Below are 23,062 nucleotides of genomic sequence, written 5' to 3'. Positions count from 1 at the left end.
TCTGACTGTTTTTCAGTCTCGTAATTCTGGGTAGTGTCTGTTAACCTGAAGTTTAGGAAATCTTAATGGCATTTTTGGACTTTCTGGTAGTTATAAGAGATGTAGAGAATTTCATAAGCTTTCCATATTGGTAAAGATCATATTCATCCGAATTTTGGATCTTCATTTATGACTGTCTCAGTAGAACTGTTCTGCAGAATCTATCAGAATGTCAGATTAAGCTTCACCTCGATTTCCCAATATTGATGATTTTTTCCTATACTTTTTGATAACTAAAAAGTTGTAGGCTATGAAGTTAATATTTCTTGTGACAAAATGTCAGAATTTTTGTCCATCATAATTAAAGATTCCAAATAAGACAAGCAACAGTGCTGCTATTTTCACTAGATTAGCATGTCTTGACGTGAGCACGTTGGGTTCGGGCGTAGGATTGCTTTTCTCGATGTATTTATTTTGAAGTGTGCTTGTTTTGGTGCTGAGATATGTTTGTGAACAGGTGGTGCACCTTCAGACCGTGCTTATCTCACCGGTGAAGGCAAGTAAACATAGCGATGTGGTCTACTCGCTTTAACTTTGTTATTTAAATTGCCTCCATTAAATTTCAAAACCTCACACTAGCTAGCTAAGATCTGAATTTGCTTAATTTGTAGATTTATATGTTTATCCACTAGTAACATTGCTCTTGGAGTTATAAATTTTGGAGGTATATGAAGTTCATGTATTGCAACCATACTTTTGCACTCTCGTATTGAAGATGCATATGAAGAAACTGTAGCCGGATTGGTGCGGTAAGTACCGGTACAGCAATGCACGTTGAGATATAGCAATGTGGTTGCAGTCTTTACTTCCTTCCTTGGGATTTGTTTTTAGAAGTGAAGTCATCCATTGCATTGCACCATTAGCATGTGCATTAAAGCATTTATAATGCATTGTACAATTCGCATAAACATTGAAGCATCATATGAGGATCTCTACCTAAAGTTACACTGTCTCAGTATGATGCTTCTTTTATATGAAATTATTAATCTGATGTTTAATCAAATTGTGATTTAAATATCTTGGTTGAAGCAGTTTGCTTGCTGAGTTTTTTTTCATAAACCTCACACTTTGATTTTTCCGTCACAGGTGCTTGAGCTTGGACGTTGCATGCTTGGGATGGGAGTAGCAGCACGTGTGCACAAACTTATGAATTTATGTTGAACAAAGGTCTTATAATAAAATGTTTACATGTGGAGTTTTTGATGTTGTTCAAATTCTCTTGTGTGTTTCAGTTTGTGAAATGTTTATTTCACTCCAGTGAAATTTTGTTAATCTATCTGAACGATTAATGTTGCTTTCGTGTACTCTGTTATGTTCTTGTACTGCATTGTGGTAATTTTCTAGAGGATTGTAGTGTTTTTCTTCTGGGTGTTACACAACGTTTTTTTTGTCTTTCTTCACCTATGATCACATTCTTCCCTTTTGCACCTTCGGCTTGTTCAGGCCGAAGTAGCACCTTGGCATTGTTCATATCATTACTGTGGACAGGAAATAGAGCTTTATCAACTTTCATCTCAGGAAAAATCAGTCGCCCTTCATTCATGGCCGATTGTACCTAGCGATGGGAGACATTACAATCATTAGTCAGATGAGAACAAGAGTTATGAAATTTACAACAAGCTTGCTGCTTTAACTCTTAAAGCGGTGGTATGGTATGAGTAATCTTAGTATGTCCTAAACGCAATAATTCATCAAATATTCGATTACATTTAGAGACATCAAAAGTAAATTTAATATCTTCTTTCCGATTCTTTTGAATCGGCTTAAGTGATGCATAAGAAGAAGGTGTAAGACCAAACAAACTCAGCGGTATAAGACCCATCGTTCTAATACGCGTATTAGAATGATGGGTCTTATAAGCATCTTTTGCCTTCTTAAATCTATACTCTTGGTTTAAAGCCCAAAGTTGCAACTGATTAAGAGAATAATAATTAAACCCTTCAAGCTTCTCTTTAAAGTGTGAGCGCAAACCACCAAGAGCCACATCATCTAATCCTTATTAGAAATTGACAAATTGAAGCATAGGTTTTAATCTCTTTAAATCTTTTAAAATAATCATAGATAGATTCATCTCTCCCTTGTCTAACCAATGCTAAATATGTCAATTTACCTTCATTGTCCCCACTATAAAAGTGATCATGGAATTTTTGTTCCAATTCATTCCATGAGCGGACGAAATTTGGGGGCAATGATGAAAACCAAGAAAAAACAGTTTCAGTCAAAGACAAAGAGAATAAGCGAACACAGAAAGCATTGCTGGAACTGGCTTCACCAAGCTAGGCAATATATTGGCTAATGTGTTCCCAAGTTGATTTATTATCATCACCACTAAACTTAACAAAATTAGGAATACGCCAACCAGTAGGATAACGAATCAAATCAAAAGCATCAGAATATGGATGTTGATATAAACGATTCCTACTAGTGCTCAAACCAAGTTGCCCGAGTTCAATTTCAAGCAAAATGGCTAGATCTGCCTTTATCTTAGCAAGATCGGCCTCATAGTTACCACTGAGTTGATGTTTGGGCATCAGTAGTAAAATGATGTGTTGCTGGATCAGTAGTGCTCATCGTGGGGATTACTTTTTATTAAGTCATCTCAAACATCTTGTGGCATTGGTAGTGGGAAAGGTGGTTCGCCGTATGATTTAGTGGTATATGGATGGCCGAACTACCCCCGGCGGTGGTGTCTGCCCAACGAAATATTTTAGTGGCATATCATATTCTACCACAGTTGTAGATGCAGGTGCTATTGAAGGATTAGGGTTAGGGTCTTTGTTGGAATAAGCATGACTTACACCTTTACCCTTATCAAGTTTATCAACTCGATCAGTGAGAATCCTCAATCTCACGTGAACTTCTGAGAATCCTCAATCTTCTTTCCAAGTTCAGATACAAGTAAAACATAAAGATACTGGGGATAAGTGCTCACATTGGTTGTAGAGGAAGTAGGTTGGAACAGCGGCACAATGAATTCAGCTTTCTTTACCACCTCATTTCGAGTCCTCCCGTAGCATGAGAGCAACTCCTTGGTTTCCTCCTACTGTTGATTGAGTTTCGCCTCAAACTTCTAACGATCATCCTCAGGTAAGTCATCGTAGTTGACGCCGATGACATTAGATGGATCTACCTTGAAAGGATCTCCCTTTTTTCACTGGCCATTGATGCCGATGGAGATTTATCCTTCCCCAGTGGAGTCGTCAAAAAGTATGTTGACGCAAATCTGGTCAACACACAAGCGCTAGCACACGCGATCGCACAAGATCTTCACCAACGAAACTTCACACAGGACCGGTCAGACTGCCTGGCTCAATTAGTCAGACCGATTGTAGCAGAAATCTTGCTAGACCTAAAACCCCAAGCTCGGGAGGGACCCCATCGGAGCTAGGAGATCTAGGGTTTTCTTGGATTTGGCAGGCCACCCAAGACACCTTCAAATGCCGTCTAGACCCAGGAAGAACAACAAAGGGGTTAGAAAAGCTGTGGTTAAAAAAACTCTTAGTCGGTTGTAGCCTTTATATTTATAGGCCGGGGAGGTCATACCCCTTCCAAATCGGGTTATAAAAGGACTCTAAAATTCAGATCTAAACTAATTCGAATTATACAAGCCCAAACTGGTCTTACCGGTCGGCGCGACTAGTCAGCCTCAGCGTTTTGCCAATTTTGGCTGCCAACATCCGAGAAGCAAATAAATTATGCTCCTCCATCCTCCATACCTTACATCGATCGTAATGCCCCATCACTTCAAGACATAGTAGCTAGCCAATCCAAACGCAAACATACAAACACCAAGAAAGTGGCACATAAGAAACGGCACAAGGGATCATTTTCATAAGCGCATCCAACTTCATTGATATAGACCGTGTCACTGGTTCTTCAGGTAAATCACGGTATCATTATCTGGCAAACTCTGGATACCCACTAACTCTTGCTATTATGGTTCGCACAAACAAGTCCTCTACAAGAATCCCTAGAAACATTGTCCAATCCACTAATGACACCAATCGCTCCTATTATGAATATTTCATCCAGCACTCCATCGCCAATTAAAGTAGGGAAAACATCATCACCGACTTCAAAAGCCTCCATATCTTCTCAGGTAATACCGTCATCCATTTCTCTAGCATTATAAATGCAATACGCCAGGAAATGTAATCTTTCCACTTTGCTAGTGTAACATCCCACCTCCTCGAGGCCAGGCCCTTTTACATCTGGCAGCTTATCTAGGACATAGACTGCTCTCACAGACCAACACAAGTCTTTTCTGCACACTTTGTCCTCATTCGTGCGCATCCGGGGAGACTTCCCGGTCGGTCACCCATCCCCAAATTGCTCTAACCCAATCACGCTTAACCTCAAAGTTATTTGGAGACCGGCTTCCAAAAAACAAGTTGCAACTTGTTGGTATGAGTATCCTATTAATCCTATTAATTTTTGGGCTGGGATGTCACAAACTCACCCCCTTAAGAGACCGACATCCTCGTCGATGAATCCCAACACAGGAACGTCCTCTCTTGGCCACATCCTATACGTCTAGTGCCAATGGCCTATGTGAGATGTCCGTGCGTCCAGTGCCAACGGTCCCTATGCCACGTCCGTGCGTCCAGTGCCAATGGTGCATCCCAGATGCCCGTGCACTGACCCGCCAGGCGCCCGTCCACATGCCAGTGGCATATATGCCCCCACGCGCATGTGCTCATGCCCGCGCACTTATGCCCGTACGTACCCGTGAAACTGCGAGAGTCGATCACCCATCGCCAAATTGATCCAAGCTGAACATGCTTAACCTCAAAGTTCTTTGGAGATCGGCTTCCAAAAAGAAGTTGCAACTTGTTGGTATGAGTATCCTATTAATCCTATTAAGTCGTGGACCGGGATGTCACAGCTGGAGCATCCACAGACCACTGCGTCCCCCATTCAACTGCACTAACTATCAATGGGCTTTGCTAAATCACTTGATGTCGAGATCATCAAAGCACTGTAGGAATCTATCCATGAACCATTGCATCCTGTTGTAAGAATCAATCTCCAATCAAATTCGTCATCTATATAGCATATCTATTCTTACAGGTGCAGGACTCTCCAGTAAATAGTCTCTTCTCCTTTCAAATTGATTATCATCATTCATGCGCACTCAGGAAGACATTCTGGTCGATCACCCATCCCCAAATTACTCCAAGCCGGACATGCTTAACCTTAAAGTTCTTTGGAGATCGGCTTCCAAAAAGAAGTTGCAACTTGTTGGTATGAGTATCCTATTAATCGTATTAAGTCATGGACCAGGATGTCACAGCTGGAGCATCCACGGACCACTGCATCCCCCAGTCAACTGCACCAACTATCAATGGGCTTTGCTCAATCACTTGATGCCGAGATCATTAGAGCATTACATGAATCTATCCCTGAACCATCGCATCCTGTTGTAAGAATCAATCTCCAATCAAATTGGTCATCTATAAAGCATATCTGTTCTTACAGGTGCAGGACTCTCCGGTAAATAGTCTCTTCTCCTTTCAAATTGAAGACTTTCAGATGAGGAAGAGGAGGTTGCATCAGTAGCTTCAGTTCTAGCAACAATCTCTGATGATGTCAGGTCCAAACTTCAAGAGATTATTTAGTTTCTAAGTCAGAATATCGGCTTGCTGGTCCAAGATGCATGCAGAATAAGACAAAAATTCAAAGATTTGAAGGGCCATTTGCTAGCCGATGTTGAGACCAACCTACTCCCTGCCACCTTCATAGAATGCCATCAGGCTAAAGTTCTCCAGGCCAAATAACATGTCTCTACCCAAGACCAACAAGCAAATCTGGAAGCTCAAAGAGATACCAACTGTTCGAAAGTGCAGGATGCAAAGGCAAGGGTCGAACTTCTGTAGAATTATTGACCTACCATTGTGGCAGAAATCGATCGACTGGAAGCACAGCAGGCACGATTATGATGGAACTAGAAGCTGTCAAAAATTCCCTAAACATGGAAAGAGAAAGAAGAACTGAGGACATCGGCTAAGGAAGCACTTTTGTGCCCGCATAAGAAAATTAAGCCGATTCTAGGGTCAGCCGATGTGGACCAGCAACAGATCGATGAAGCTGACCAAATCCACCTACATGTGATTACCGTGATCCCAAAAGGCCTATTCGATAAATCAGCTAGGAAGGATCATCTTAGGTCTTCACTAAAAGACATATTGTAGCCGACATTGTGTGTCGCCTTCACCATGAAAGATACAAGAGAGAACAAATTACAGAAAGTGCAGGTCCTTTTTTCTAACTGTGTGTTGCAAGCATCGGTTGAGTCCATGGTCATCACATCATGTGTCACCCTTAGTGCAAAAATATATTACAATCAATGATTGTTTGCTTCGTCACAACTCGAGAGTAGCATAAATTGTTTGTTACATCGATCCAATGCACCACACTTGTGATTTTGGGTGCCCTTCCTCACGAGCACGCTCCTATTATTGCTGCTCTCGACTGCACAACCTCTGTACTCACTTCTTTTGAGATCGGGTCAATCCTCCAAGGCGCCATTGATACAGATCATAGTATCAGTACTCATTCTCTCGGACCAATGGCTGCTCATCGGGCATGCGTGCATTGGCTTCTTCTTTCAAATGCTCCAAAGGATCGATCTTTATTCCTAGCCAATCTTAGACATTAGTGTGCCTTCTCTCTGGCCTATCCTCATTAAACGGATGTTGGCCTCGACCATCGAAACACTGCCTTTTGTATGGAGATTGCCCCCCTGTCAACCATTGCATTCTGGGCAGTCATCAACTGATGGTGGACGCAAACCTTCATTCCAGTAGTGCATGAAGTCGGGCTGGGGAAATTTAACCGAGAAACGAGGACCGAACCAAAATTACCGAGAACCAAAACTGAAAGAACTGGAACTGAGAAAATTCAGTTCTAATTCGATTCCATATTCTGAGGAACCAAACTTTCTTGGTTATTTCGGTTCTTGGGCTCAGTTACCCGAAAGAACCAAGCTCTAGGCCCAACCCAACTGAACCCAATTGAAAGTAGCAACCCTAACCCCAGTTCAGCCCCTCCCTCCCAGCCAGGCTCCCACCCGAGCCGTCCCCACCCCACCACCCACTCACCCAAGCCGCAGCGTTGCACCCACCCCCAGGTGCCTTGCCCCCATCCGAGGACTCGATGGCAACATGGAGCCGGCACGATGCGTGACCAGGCAAGGCCGCGAGGCGACCACGCCGGCAAGCAGCAGCCCCAACTCCCATCCGGCGGACCTCGTCGCGGCGCCGCGCCTGCTTCCGCCCCTTGTTCGGCATCCGGCTCCGATGCCCGTGTCTGGCACCCACCCCGCTCAGGCCTGCGACCGGATCCCGCCCTGCCCGGCCACCAATTCCGACCGCCCGGTGTTCGGCGTCCGCGTCACAGCAGCACCAGCGACGGTCACCCGCCCCGCTAGGCCGCCACCAGCCACCGCCTGCATCTGGCCGCCAGGGGCCAGCGTCGGCAAGCCTCTTCTTCTCCTGTGGTCTTCCACAACAGCTACATCTATGTGTTGTTCTATAATGCTATTGTTGCATGTTTGAATTGATGCTAAAATTAAGAGAAATGCTATCAACATTGTATATTGAATAGGATATTTTTTGCATTCTGAAAGAAAGTTCGGTTCCTTCGGTAGGAACTGAGGACCGAATCGAACTAACCGAAACCGAAGTTCCTCGGTTCCTGATTCTAAAAAGAACTGATCAGTACTCATTTTCTAGGAACCGAACTTCTCTAAGAACCAAGGAACCGAACCGATCGGTCCGGTACTAACTTAATGCCCAGCCCAAGCATGAAGAATAGGCACGCAAATGGTTCTCCTCTCGCCAGGCTCGCTCTTGCTGCCGGGGTTCTTCTTTCTCTTGCCATCATTGGTACTTGTTCAGCAGCATCTCCTGTAGCCTCCTTCTTGCTTGTATCGGCCCTGCCTCACGAGCTGGTTGGCTAATACTTGCGCTCTGGGGTCAATTGCTCCTAAATGCTTGGACCGTTCAGAAGTCAGTACCTTGTCCCCCATCTTGGCTTCTTGATCCTTTACATCCACCATGTTGGCGGGAAAAGGATGACCATCAATCTTCATCGGCATTTCTAGCGCGTCAAACTTAATTCTTCTTGCTTCGATAGCCGATTGGATCTCCTTGTAGAATACCCTGCACTCACAAGTATTATGTGAAACAACATTATGCCACTTACAATACTTGCGATTCTTCAACTCGGCAGCTGATGGAATCGTATTGTTCGTAGACAGTTTGATCTGCCCCTCCTGTAGCAACAGATCGAATATCCTGTCGGCCTTTGTAACATCAAACCCATACTTTTCCTTTTCCTTTTTTTTTTGCAAATGGGCATGAAACTGGTTCCTTTTTCTTGGTCCACTAGGCAGATCAAATCTTCGCCTCGTTCTTGGAGTCAGAAGAATCTCCAGCAAAGTTTACCTTCTTCTAGAATGTGACTCTTGGTGGAACCGGGGCTCGGATGTCAACACATGATAGCCTCTGGGTGAGGTGGCTCAAACTCTCAAATTCATGAGAGGACTTCTCTCTGATGTGAGGCAGCCATCCTTGAAAAGCCAATTTGGCCAACTGGCTAGACAAATTAAAGCATCTGCTTTTGATGTCTCTGAACCTCTGGATGTAGTCGGTAGCGGGCTCGCCGTTCATCTGCCTGATTGCTGTCAGGTCAGTGAGCTTCATCTCATGCACTCCTACAAAGAAGTACTTGTGAAACTATTTCTCCAGATTGACCCATGAGATGATGAAATTTGCGGGTAAGGAGGAGAACCATGCAAAGGCCAATCCGGACAGTGAGAGTGGGAACAGACGAATCCTCAAACCATCGACTGCAGAAGCATCTCCACATTGGATCAGGAATCAGCTGAGTGCTCGACAGTAGTTATGTCATCCTGTCTAGAGAACTTGGTGAAATCGGGCACTCTGTAGCGATATGGAAACTCAATCTAATCATAAGCCTTAGTGTAAGGCTTACAGTATAAGAATGTCGTCTCTTTGGGCTTCAAACCGAATTGATTCTTCATCACATCAGCTATCTATGGTGTCAATCCATGCCTTGAAGTGTTTGCTGTTGCATAGGCAGCTGCATCATTGAAGCCTGCATTGGTTGGTCTGATGCTTGGACTGGTGGTCTTGGTGATTGCACTGGCGCTTGCAGTTGTTGCTAGATGTCGGGTTGTTGATGTGGTGCAACCTGCAGCTGCATATTCATCATCTGCGCCATCAGATTCATCATCGACATGACAACGAATAGGTCTGGTTGCTGGTAGTAGTTCATCGGTTGTCCAGCCGATGGTGAAGCTTAAGGGCTACCCGATTGTCGCTGAGGAGATTGTTACTGGTGCATCGTCAATGGCATCGTCCTCTGCGGTGTAGCCGGAGAACCTTGGGAGAATCCTATTTGGCCAGCAGTATTCTGATTCAGCGGCCATATGACTGTCATCATCTGGGGGGGGCATCCCAAGTGAGGAAGACAATATGTAGCTAGATGGCATGTCAAAGAGGTTCTTTGGCTTTGAAGGCGCCATCGGTAATGTCGTGGTGTAGATTGAAGCCATCGGAGCTAGAGATCCAATTGTCTAGACTGCCAGCAGCTGGAAGAGTGGAGGCGGAATAGGGGGAGCCCCTGCGCCTGCTGACGCTGCACTGAGTGCTATCGACTAGGAGCCGACGTCTGCTACAGTGGAGGCCACTGCCCTGCTGGCTGCGGTGGCCGATGACTCTGGATGGGAGAAACAAGGCCCTGTGTATCTAGGAGCCCAATTGCCCTTCATCGTCTCGTAGATGGCATTCAGGATAGAGTTCGTCATGACTTCGGATTGATTGATTAGGGCATAATGCATGACCTGATCAGACATATCTTGGAACTTTGTGGGGGTCTTCCGTAATGGCGACGTGACATGGTGTAGGAAGAGAGGTCTTCTATATGGCGTCCCCATTGCTGAGGAAGTTGAACGACTGGAGACAGGCAGCTTTGTAGTTGTCGACAGCTTGTATGTACAACTTTTTCTGCATGCCATTGAGGTTATCTTTGGTGACTTTGAGGACGTTGTTGATGTTGACTTCTAAAGCATCCTTCAGTTGATCTTCTGCCATGACATAGATCTATTGGTGAAGTGTCCCACTAGGTGTGCCAAGAAGCGTATTGACGCGAAAATCCATCGATCGAATCCTCGCGCTCCACATACGCTAGGGCCGGGGAGATCTCCTTAGCTCCAACGTACCGAACCCAATGGCGCACATGTAGTGCACTGGCGTGCCAGTCAATTTGACATGCAATTGACAAGGAGAATAAAATAATAAATTCCGGAGGCTATCGGCTAGCCAGCCGATATTGATGATGTCAGCAAATCAGCTATCGAACAGCCGATTCGGGGAGGCAAGCTACGCCTAGGCATATTTTGCGAGCAACACCTAGATCTAGGTGCAATCGGCTATGAACGTGAAATCACGGAGAAAGCCCATAACGAGCAGATATAGACTGGATAACTTGTGACAAAAACTTAAAACAAACTAGATTAAACAAATTAAGCTAGCCAGATCAGCAGATGTCAATAACTTGTGGTATAAGCTTAACAAACTAGATTAGACGGATTAACCTAGCAAGACCTAAGCAGATATGATAACTTGTGGTAAAAGTAACAAGTTAGACTATGTGTATTAATCTAACACGAGATAGCTTCTATGGATAACTTATGAAAAAAAATAGATAAAAGGTAAGAGCGATGCACCGCAAACCTAAGATCCAATGTGTTTGATAACTTGAGGGATATAGACAAAGGAAGAAGCGATGCACAGTCAACCTAGGCCTATCAACGCAATTTGACTCGGAACTTACTAGCAAACGATGAACATGCCTGTTGAGAAGAACTCATAAAGAGAAAAAAGTTACTACAACTAGGGTTTGGTGAAGTCGCCAACAAGAAAGGTAAATGCCTAAACATAGAGTTTTGTTTGGATGTAGTTGATCAAAATTTACAGATGCTAGAGGTTTGATTTATATCCTAACCTAGACCCCGTTGCCGATACAGCGAGATTACGACTTGACTATCACGAAACAAACTTGCCTAACCAAACAAAACAAAATCTAAAAGATAACTTGCCAACATGATTTTGTCGGCTCTTTCCTTCAGCTTCAATGGCGGCGACACCCATTATATTCTAGCCCAATGACCCAATGTGTCTCCCTTAATTACTTCTTTTGGTGGCGGCCCATTTCTCCATTGGCTGCCTGCTTATCAGATTAACACGTGCCAAATAAGGGTGTCAACAGGTTGAGGTTTGCTTGATCGAACTTTGCTAAAAATTGTATAGTCATTTCTATCTAGGACAATACATGCAAAAAAATAAATTATGCTAAAAAATTATTCATGAATGGTCACATTTTGTATTCTTGGGTGTTGAAATCACTGTTGAAGTTTTAGGCTTTTGTCTACATCATTATTAGATCCAAGGAGAATAATGTGAAACCAAAGAGGGAGAAACATGTCTCTACTTGTTAAAAGTACATAAAACTTAAAAACTAGTTTCCATTTAGAATTTCTTTATAAGTTCTAATAGTGACAAGAAAACCCTGAATCCAGCCCTTAGGAGCACTCATGACTCCTTATCGTCAAACTAGATACTAAAATCTCTTGAACTTAAAAAAGGCGATCAAGGGGCAGAGAAGTTCGAGCTACCCTCTTGCATGTGTGACCATGGAGTCCCCCATTAGGCTCTCTTCAATTTTTAGGCACCATGGATGCGAAAATGGGGGATGAGCTGAAGGTAAAGTACAGCCTATCTCTTTGTGGTTGGACCAACAATAAGTTGAGTTGGGTCCCAATATTTTGATTTTGGCCCAAAACTTTGAAGCCCAATAGCCCGTTAGGTATTCCCCAAATCTCCATTCCCATAAGTATGCAACACAATCCCTAATTTCTTCTCTGTTAGTCACCATTCATGCCTTCACTAGCTATATGGAGGCTGCAAGAGTGAAATGGCGGGTTGTGAGCACGAGAGCCATAGAGCTGGGAGACCGCTCTGTTAAAAGTACATAAAACTTAAAAACTAGTTTCCATTTAGAATTTCTTTATGTTCTAATAGTGACAAGAAAACTAGTTTCCAGTGCGTCGCGGACACCACGCGGAGGGCGAACGGAGCTAGCGGCGGCGGGAAGAACACGAGCGTGGGGCGCCAGAACGCCGCGTTCCCCGCCGACCGGCGCAGCCCTCCGTGCTCGTCGCCGGAAGCCGCGGTCCTCCGCGTCCGCGCAGGTTGCCGGACACTGTGTTCCCCGCCGGACGCCGCAGCCCTCCGCGCCGGCGCCGGCCGCCGGACACCGCGGACGTTAGCGACCGCACCAAGGTGCACGCGGCCACCCTTCCCGCCGCGGCCCTCAACGGCGCTGGCCGCCGACCGCCTCGGCCCTCGCCGGTGCTCGAGCTCCTCGCCGGCACCGCGGCCCTCAGTGATCCCTACCGGATGCCGCAACCCTCAGTGACTCCGCGGCCCTCGCCCGTGCTCGAGCTCCCCGCCGGCACCTCGGCCCTTTGCGCTCCCTGCCGGATGCTGCGGCCCTCAGCGGCGCTGCGGCCCTCTCCCGCGCTCGCGCTGGCTGCTGGCTGCCGCGGCCCTCGCCCGCGCTCCTGCCGTCCGCGCCCGCACTCCCTGCCGTCGACCAGTTCTTTTTTTCGATTTCGTGGCTAAACGAGGGGTAAAAATGTCCCAAAAGAAAAAGTTTGACGCCGTTTACCTATTTATTTGACGGCAATGGCATGTGGGGGATGTAAAATTATAAACGATGGCATAGAAGGGATATGCTAATTTTCAATGGCACATAATGGATGAGTTATATTTTCCAATGACTTATAGAGAATTGGCTCTTATTCCTATATATCCACTAGTAGAGTGTACGTGCGGCACGCACGTGTTTTTAAAAATACAATAATAAATAATAATTTTATAGAATACAAAAAGACATATATACTGTGAGGGTGTATTCAATAACAAAAAGCCTTAACCTATATCACAATTATTTTCACCGACATTGAACATTTATAACATGTTTTAAACAATTTTTTCAGAGATAGTGTAGAAGCAATGGACGGCCTGTTCACAGTTCACACATCAATTCATTTGAATCCTTCACGCAAATAGTTAGACAATTGGTTAATAATAAAAATTTAAGGACACAAAACACAATTATTATATATCTGAAATGCAATATACTGGATGATGCTATACTATAATCATCAATTGTTTTTCTACACTAAAAAACATGTCATAACATATATTATCTATTTTCGACCATGGACAAATTAATGATCTATACTTTTCATTGTGGCAGAAACAAAAAGTTTTCTTTATAAGCCAACTAAAGATATTGTGCATGCTCTGTTAAGTTCTTAAGTGTGCCTACATCAGTGTCGAGATCCTCCGTGCGCCTATCCACACCTGCTCCAGTTCGATGAATGTTCCATCTCCTCGTGGATGCCAAAAACACGCAAGAATACATCAGCTTGCAGCATTTTGCTCCAAAATTTCTACAGTGTTGAAAAAAAAATTGAGTTGGTACACGTGTGGTAAAGCAATATTTATCTGGAAAATACACTGTAAACCCGAGGTTTGTTGAATAATCAACCAATGGTGTGGTACACTAAAAAATAATTGAGTTACTACACATGTGGTAAATACACTTTCTTCTTCAAACAATGGTGCCAGACCAGATTCTACTTTTAATCTCTTACGACCACGACCATACCCGAGGTTTGTTGAGTTTGTCATATCACCAAGTGGTAAATACATTTTCTTCTTCAACCAATGGTGCCAGACCAGATTGTACTCTTAATCTCTTACGACCATACCATGATCCATTTAGATGAGACAATGAACCCCTTGACCTGTAAACAAATCTACACTGAGTTGGACTAATTGGAGTCCCCGTATCTTTAAATGAAATATACGACTAAACTTACTGATTATTCTTGGGGACCGGAGGTCGCCAAACGCACCACAAAAGTTACCAATTAGAATCCTTACTTTGTTCCTGAACCTGAAATTATAATACTGAACCAGGTGAACCTGAAATGATAGCATACTAAATTCTAAGAATAAAGAGTGTTGGTACTATAATGATGTCCATCTGATTGAAAATTATAATTAATCTAGTGAGCAATTCTAGTGGAGGATGTCTGATTGCTGACTATTTTCAGAGCACTCGAGGTTGCCCAAACATGCAGATAGCAATAACCATAATTGATCCCTTAAAGATAGCAATAGGAATTAAGTTCAGGTATACTTAACCAATAGAATTTGTGCATTTTAGAATAATCTAAAGCTACTGTCCTCGATTTGTATGACATGTCTCATATACAGTTTAGAGGACAAAATAATAAATTTATTTCGAACATAGATTAGCATCAAGCAGCCGCACTTTTTTGCAAATGTTGCGACTTATTTGCATATTGAATTTGCTCGCTCATGCAATTCAAGCATGCAACTAACATGCATATAAGAACGACCGTGTATGAAGAAACACTTATTTGTTATTTTCCCCATCTATCTGTATAATTTCACCTGACTATTTGCATCATTGTTTGATTGCTGAATTTTCCTAGCAAGAGGCGTCATCAGGTAAATAAATCGTGGCCGGACTAAATACCAAGAAGCATCTTCGGATGTGGGTAGCGTATGGCATTCTTGCCCTCAATGGTGGGGATGAAATCGTCAATAAGCGTGCGCTGCTTCCGAGCACCCTGCCGCAGTTTCCCCTCGGGTGCTCCAGCAGGTCCTGAATACATTGGAAATCAGTTGAAACACAATACAGGTTACTGCAAAGATTATACATATATGAGCAAAGATAATTGAAACGTTGGCAAGTCTTTTCTTGAAATTGGATATTTCTAAAGCTTTTGATTCAGTTGCTTGGCCTTTTCTGTTGGAGACCCTATCGCATTTGGGATTTGGGCCTTCATGGTGCACACTTATTGCCGATCTCCTCAAATCTGCCTCCACACAGATTATTCTAAATGGTGAGCCGGGAGATTACATCTACCACTAGCGGGGTCTTAGGCAGGGAGATCCTCTCTCTCCCATGCTATTTATTCTGGTCATGGATATTTTGAATAGTTTGTTTGCTCAAGCCGACTTGGAAGGTCTGCTGAAATCGCTCCATTCACCAGGACGACGACTCTCTCTCTCTATGCAGATGATGTGGCTCTTTTTATTCGCCCAGATGAAGCAGATCTTCAACTCACAAAATCTCTACTGGAAATTTTTGGTAATGCTTCAGGTTTACACACCAATCTGCTTAAGAGTAACGTGATTCCCATCAAATGTGATAGTGATATTGTTGAAGTGGTTAGTGGTACTCTCCAATGCACTACGACATCTTTCCCTTCTACCTACTTATTACTACCCATTTCGGATAAGAAACTAAGAAAGGCTGACCTGATGGCATGGATTGAGGAAATTGCCAACAAATTACCTGGATGGAAGGCTTCCCTTATGAGTTTATCGGGTCGTGCTGTCATGGTATGTTCTGTTCTCACAGCAATCCCAATCTATCTGCTGGTGGTGCTGAAAGCTCCTAAGTGGTTTATAAAAGCCATCGACAAAATCAGAAGAAGCTTCTTATGGAAGGGAAGAAAGGAGGTCAATGGTGTCTGTTGCTTGGTGGCTTGGGAGAAGGTCATGCGACCACTCGAGCTAGGAGGGCTCGGTATCCATAATCTTGAGGTCATGGGATGGGCACTACAAATGCGGTGGCTTTGGATAGAAAAAAAACAAAACCTGATCGACCATGGGCTGGCCTGGAAATACCGGTACACCTGAACACCTCGGCCATGTTTGCCATTTTAGTTATAACCAATGTTGATAATGGTGAGAACACACTATTCTGGTCTGATCGTTGGCTTCTTGGACAGAACTTGGAAAATTTGGCACCCAATGTTTTCAAATGTGTTCCCCCAAAAGTAAGAAGAACAAGGACTGTGGCTGAAGCTCTCCTTGATCTAACTTGGGTTTCTGACATAAAGGGGGCACTTGGTTGGCATGGGCTAGTTGAATATCTGCAGCTATGGGATCTAGTTTCAAATTTTACTCTTAATGCTCTGGAGGATGTTCATCATTGGAAGTTGGAATTTTCAGGTTTATTCTCTACTAAATCAGCCTACCGAGCTTTCTTTTTTGGGTCCATTACATTTGAACCTTGGAAGCGTCTGTGGAAATCCTGGGCTCCGGGAAAATGCAAAACTTTTATTTGGCTAGCAATCCGGAATCGTTGTTGGACAGCTGACCGGTTACAGAAAAAAGGACTCCCTCACCCGGATCACTGCCCCCTCTACGATCAAGACGATGAAATAGTACAACACATCCTCACGACATGTGTATTTGCTAGACAATTCTGGTTCGCTGTTTTGCAGCCCTTGAATTTGGACGCATTAGTCCCTAGCCGAAGAACTGTTCTTTGGCTGATTGGTGGTTGAGAGCTTGGAGAAAGGTCCCTAAAATGCACAAAAAGGGTTTAATTCTCTGGTCATGGTGGGAGCTTGGATCATTTGGAAACACCGTAATGCATGTGTCTTTGATGGATCAGCTCCCTGCCTCCAAGCTGCTTTGCGAGCTTATAAGGACGAACTGCAGCTGCTGGAGCTAAGGGACTGAGGGCCCTGTGTGTAGGACAGGTAGAGTGAAGACGCCATTAGGGTGTTTTGGTCAGGTCCTACCTTCTATCTCTTTGTGTAAGAGTCTTCTATGAGTTCTATTTAACCTTCACCCATTCTGGCCCAAGGTGGGTGATCGGTGTTGTAAATTGGCCAATCTCTTCTTCTTAATGCAAAGATACGCAGCTCTCCTGCGTGTTCGAGGAAAAAAAACTGTTTCAGAAGAAAGCGAGCACCCTGAAGGAATAGTTCACAATCCAATTGTCAGTGGATCTAAAGACAATCTTTAGTAAAGCATAAAAGCTGAGGATTTAATGGAGCAACTAAAATGTCATGCCCTTCAAAGAAGCTTGCTACACCACATCATGGAAGATGGTATCTATTATTCTTAGACTACATTCATAAATTGTCACTCTGATAAACTGAAAGCATTAACTAATTGTAGATTTACCTCAGGTTCTTGTTGCAGGTCATCTGCATCTATCACAGGAGGTGCCTTCCCAATTTCACATAATTCACTGTATATTGAGACAAGCTCGCCTATACAAAGCTCCAAGAAGGATGGTGAAATGACTTTATTTAAAGATTTCTGGGTATATGGAATCAAGTGTTATTAGTGGTAGCCAGGAGGTATTAGGTACACTATAAAATATGCAAACTCTGCTAAAGCAAAATAATTTGGAAAGCATAATGGGTTTCCTTTCTGCGGATGTGCTACAAAAAAATAGAAACTGTGCAACCGAAGAATATGGCAAGCTGCATGTGATGCTAGACAAAAAAAAAAGTGATAGATACCAGTACATTTAGAGGGCTGCGTATCGATATGAAATGTTTTCTCTTCTTCATTAGGTCGTTAGACAGGTTTGGGAGGCGTTGCTTTCAGATGTGCTGCTAACAAAAAGAAAGGAGATTAGTGGATATAAATAGCAGTTCATTTCACAAACAGCTATGCTGAGTTTTGAAGTCATACCTTGCAGTAACGATACATTTTCTCCCCTGGGCCAAAAATCACTTCTTTGACAACCTTATTTCCATCGAGGTCCTGCTCCTCACCAGAAATACCCTAAGTGACTCAATTATAGAGAAGACATACCGTGGACAATGCAATTTTCTGGAAACATTTTGCTGTCCTCTGCATGAAATGGGTGGGAATTAATAAAATAATGAGATTTTCCTATTAAGATGGTCCTGGAGCATCTAAACTAAACAATTCTTGAATACAATTAACTGATCTCTCAATGATACAATAGAGTCAAAGCATTTACCTTGGAATCTGAGAGGCCATGTAAATGACCATCGATTTAGCCTACGTCATTATGTCACTTTTGTAGGATAATGACAAAAAAATCAAAAACCTCAGATTTAATTTCCAGGTTTCCCCTCGATGTGGCATCAGAATAGCATGTAAGTCACAACATTGCCAAAAAAAATCCTAACTTGCGAACACTGTGAAAAGAACAATATGCTTTCAGCAATACACATCCTAAAGTCCCCATTGATCTAATGGTTATAAATGCACTGTATCAAACAAGTCTCTGCGTCCATCAACTGATCCTGTACATCTGAACTCAAATACATTTTTTTCTAAACAACAAAGATCATTTTCACAATAGTTTCTCTGTCCTGTCATTATTGCATCGTCAGTGTAACACCCGGTTTATAAAAAGACAAAAACCGAGCAATCATATACGTGCCAGGATCAAGTCACACGTATATACAACAGAATTAACAGTATATCACAGCACATATCACGTAAAAAGATATAATAAAGCGAATACGAATGTTATTTATTACATTCATGACAAAATGTCTGATACAGAGTATGCGGAAGCGTAATACATAAACAATAACTCTCGTCGGAAGCTGAGCAGGGCGCCACAGGGACGTCGACTGGGAGACGAAACACCTAGAAGTCCTCGTACTCCTGGTAGCTCCGGGTGAACTCCCTCGCGTCGGCAGGAACTGAGCAGCAGTAGAGTGTCCCCAATAGGAAAACGAGTAGAGTAGGCAAGAGTGAGTACACAACTTGTACTCAACAAGTATAACACAAACTATGAGGCTCTAAGTTGGCTGACTGACTGCATTAGCTTTTAAGTGTTGGCAAAATTTTATTAAAGCTATTTACTACAAGTTGGAGAATTACCATAAACCCAGTTACATAATAATTAATCAAAATTAATCATGTTACTACTGAGAACCATACCAAACCAAGCCACCCGGAGAAACCTGCCTCGTCAAAGGAAGATAACCCCACTAATCAAAAGGAGGATCTGGGCCGCTCATGACCGTGAGCACGGCTAGTATACCAGTTTTACACTCTGCAGAGGTTGCACATCTTTACCCACAAGTCGTGAGCTACGCTAGTTGTTCATCACACTTCCTTAGGTGAGATGACTAGCAAACTCACTACGAGGACTTTACAAAGAATCTCGTTGGTAAGGCGTAACCGCGAAGAGTTGGATCGGCGACGATGGGGCCCACCTCATGGGGGTACAAGCACATGTGCGCAAACCAAGCACAGACCAAGCCGGAGGAGTAGGGACCATTGAAGCTTACCACCCTTTGCCCCGCAGGTAAATTACTCCAAACCAAAAAGACCTAATTTGTAAGCCAAGACCGTCTCATTCCAGTCTTGTGGTAGCGCTGTTGTCTCAGGTTGTCGCTCTATGAACCGGTCCTTATGGAGAGTGGCCAACTAAACACTAAGCACCGTGCTGGCCCCCTAAACCATGTTTCTAACGAAACATATTTTAACGATACGTGAGCCACTCAAACCAACACAGAGGGCCACTCTCAGAATTAAGTTGCATATACCATTAATCAAATTAATTAAAAAGGACCAAGTGTGTTATAGCGCGGCACCTAGCACAACTAACCAAAATGCAACCCAAGGGATATATATATAAGGTAATAAAGTGGCTAGGAAAGTCCTTACAGACATACAATATTAAAATGCAGTATGAAAGTGTATTTAAAAGTGATATGTTGTTCATGTTATACTTGCCTTCCTTAAACTGTTCCTGCTGCTCAAACTGCTCAGAAGATGGATGCTCCGGGTACTGGTACTGGGGCTCCTCAGATGGATCAACATCTACTCACGAACACATGGCCAAAAACAATGCACAACAATAAGCATACAAGCAAACACTAACAAAAGCTAAGAAACAGTATATCAATACATAAAAACAGCACACTAAACTAGTCTAAAACTATTCTACGCGTTACAATGATCGCGTGGGCATAAAGAACGCCTAAAACGGAGCTAAAACGCAAAATCTAGGCCTAAAACAAGTTCTAGGGGCTTATTTGCGAGAAAAACTGGAGTTCCAGGGGGTTTCTGGGCAAAACCGAGGACTAAAAGTCTAAAACGTAAATAAAGGATAGACACAGGGTCTAACTAACAAAAAGAAAGGGTCTGGACTGCGGGTTCGATTTTTAAAAAGGTCAGGGGCCTAAGAGTTAAAATCAGGGCTTAACCGTAAATATTTTTGAATAGACTGGGACTGCGGGTTGAATATAGAAAAGATGAGGGTCTCTTTAACAAAACGCCAGGAGAACCATTATCTTCGCACGTGGATCGTTGGATCTAGATTTAGTGGCTCAGATATGAGGGAGACTCGATCTAATCTGGGCCCTAGGTTTCAGATCGGGCGGCTACAAGTTGTTGGGGCGCGGGCGGCGGCGGAACTCACCGGAAACAGGGTAAGTCGCCGGCGTAAGTCAATCTCGGCCTTCCTGGGGTGGATTCGAGGGGGCTGGGGTCTAGGAGCCTCTAGACGACATGCGTAAGCCTCCCGAGGGGTTAACGGGGTTCGGGGAGGTCCGAAGTGTGGAGGGCAAGGGCGGCGGCGGGTTTTCCGTGGTGGCGCATCGCCGGTGTAAGTGCGTGCGGCTGCTCTGGTGTTAGAACCGTGCGCAAATGTGCCCGTGGTTGAGTGTAAGGCCAACACGAGATGAAACGTGGCTCGGGCGAGGTGGTGGCGCGCTGCAGAGGACCCGCCACGGCGGGGCAGTGGTGTGCGCGGCGGCGGAGCGCCGGAGCACGGCGTTCCGATCACCGGAGAGTCAATGTGCCACAACTTCTAGCGCATAAGAGAGAGGAAGCCAGGCCGGTGCTCACCAAGGCTTGAAATCAAGCAAGGAGGACGCGTAGGGGAGTTGTCGACGATGGCCGGCGGCGAAGCACGTGCGGAACTCGGGTGAAGGTCGCTGCGGGCTCCTCCGGTCGCCTGGGCTCCACGGGTAGGCTCGCGAAGACCCTGCAGTGGATCCAAAGGGGTCAGTAAGGTCAAACTAGCACCGGCGGCGAGGAAAAAAATTGCGGCAGCGCAGCAGCTCACCTGCGGCAGCGCAGCAGCTCACCTGCGGCGGCGCTTGGGTGGATCTCTGATGGCGGATGCGCGGCTAGGCTTAGGGCTGGGCGTGGAGGAGTGGATGCGTAGGAGGCCGCAGTTGCTGCTTTAAGGAGAGGACGGGGACCCTGGGCGGGCGTGCCGCGGTTGGAAGGTCGCGTGAGGTTCCCTGGATTGACGAGCGCACGCGAGAAAAACGGATCGCGAGCAACGCCTCGGCATGATCCGGCTCCGAGCAGGGAAACTTCTAGAGGGGAAAGGGCTCTGGAAGGCCGGCTAGTGGGCCCCGGGTGCGTGCACCGTGCGAAGTGGGGCCACGGCAGCGAAGGAGCACGGCAAGGGCGGAACAGAGGAGTTTGGCGCGGGGAAGACGGAGGAAAGGGATGGTTCTGTCCTGTGGGATCGGGCTGCCAGCGAGACGCAGCGGCGGGGACGCGGGCGAGCGCGGGCTGCAGGCCGAGCGGGGTGAGGCGGGGTCGGGCCGATCGGGCGCGGTGGAGTGGGCTGCTCGGCGCGGGGTTTGCTTGGGCCGGGATGACGGGCTGCTGCGCGGAGAGAGGAAACGGACCGGCGTGCGTCGGGGTGAGGCCGAGCGCAGAGGTTGGTCCGCGGAGCAGGCCGGTTTGCTGGGGAAAAAGGGCCGGGTCTGTGTTGGGTTAGGTTAGGTTTGGGTTTGAGTTTGGGTTTCCTTTTCTATTTCTTTTCCTATTTCTAATTCAAACTAACACACAACTAGGAGAATTCTAATTCAAATTTGAATTCCCAACTAGCACTCAAACAAAGAAAACAATGCTCCAGCATGATGCAACAACAAAATTAAACCTATGATAGAATTTTAAATACTTGAGGAACAAAAATTAGATTAAATGCAAGACTAAGCAAAATAAATCCTAGAAAATTAATTAAAGCCAATTAAATTTATTATTAAATGCTGAAAATTAAATTAGGGTGTTACCGTCAGCACATTAAAAAAACTTTTGGGAATATTCACGTATGGCAGTCATCGATTAAAGCAATCAATGAACACCAACAGGTAGGCAAGAGAACGGCACTGACCTGCAATGCGAGCAGCGTGTGCTCATCGTGGATGTGCCACTTGACATATCCGCCCTTCTTGTTGAAGACCTCCACGTGCGCCTCGATGTGGGCGAGGTCCTTGTCCCTACCGCCGGCGTTGACGACGAAGTATATGTGCTGGTCAGTGACTTTGGTGATGATGGAATCGTCGATGGCGCCGCCTGTCACAACTCAGGAAAAAAAAGGAAAAGAAAATAAAAATCTCGCGCGGGCCCCACCCATCAGCCCCTCCATCCTCTCCCTCCCCTGTTCTGCTCGGCGCCGCGGACGCACGCGTCGCCGCCGCCGGCGTCCAACCTCGCAAGATGCGCCACGTGCCGGCCATCTTCGCGTTCCGTGCCGCCGCTTCGCTCTTCTACTCACCCCTCTACTTATCCGTGCCCGCCCAACCCCCGTTCCCCGCCTCAAACCCTAGCCCGACTCCCCAATGCCGCCGGCCGAGCTTCCATCGCCGTCGATTCGCCGCCCTCGGTGAGCGGTAGCTCAATTACTCGCAGGGAAAGCTTCTTCCCCCTTCCTTCGCTCGGTTTCGCCCCTAATCCGGCCCCCTCTCCCTCCCTGTAGAGCCGTCGGCGACCGCCTCCGTCCGCCGCCGCCCCTACTCGTCGCACCACCTCCTCACCGCCGCTCCCCATCCACGCTGTCGCCGGTAAGGCTCGCCTCCATCCCCTCTGCGTCGTGCACGCCTTCCCCGGCCCGCTCTGGCCCTGCTTCGCCGTCCCACCTCGCGCCGCCGCCACCGTCGCCGCGCGCATGCCGTGGCCGCGCTCCCGGGCGGGTCAAGGCCACTGGCCTTGCCTTGACCCGGCCTGGTGGGCAGCTGGCCCGTGGGCCCCGCCTGTCGGCGCCTGGGCTGGCCGGCTGGGGGTGTACCTAGCAATTTGTGTTAGGGTTTCTTTATGATTTATTTATCTGCAATCTTCCAAAA

At 45.5% G+C, this 23,062-nt stretch overlaps 1 protein-coding gene across 1 annotated transcript; it reads right to left on the bottom strand.

Moving 5' to 3' along the window:
- Positions 1-17,050: 17,050 nt before the first annotated feature.
- Positions 17,051-22,459, bottom strand: LOC120639934 (aminomethyltransferase, mitochondrial-like). The gene is made up of 4 exons (XM_039915850.1): positions 22,432-22,459; positions 22,114-22,295; positions 17,676-17,753; positions 17,051-17,593 (listed from the first exon to the last, which is right to left on the bottom strand). Exons 1-4 carry the CDS (start codon positions 22,457-22,459, stop codon positions 17,585-17,587), a joined length of 297 nt encoding a protein of 98 aa, XP_039771784.1. The 3' UTR covers positions 17,051-17,584.
- Between the last annotated feature and the right edge of the window lie 603 nt (positions 22,460-23,062).

Source organism: Panicum virgatum, chromosome 7K (genome assembly GCF_016808335.1).
Source record: "Panicum virgatum strain AP13 chromosome 7K, P.virgatum_v5, whole genome shotgun sequence".
In the NCBI taxonomy this organism is placed as follows: Eukaryota; Viridiplantae; Streptophyta; class Magnoliopsida; order Poales; family Poaceae; genus Panicum; species Panicum virgatum.
Note: the sequence above shows the minus strand (reverse complement) of the source record. Positions and strands in the feature narration are given on the sequence as shown.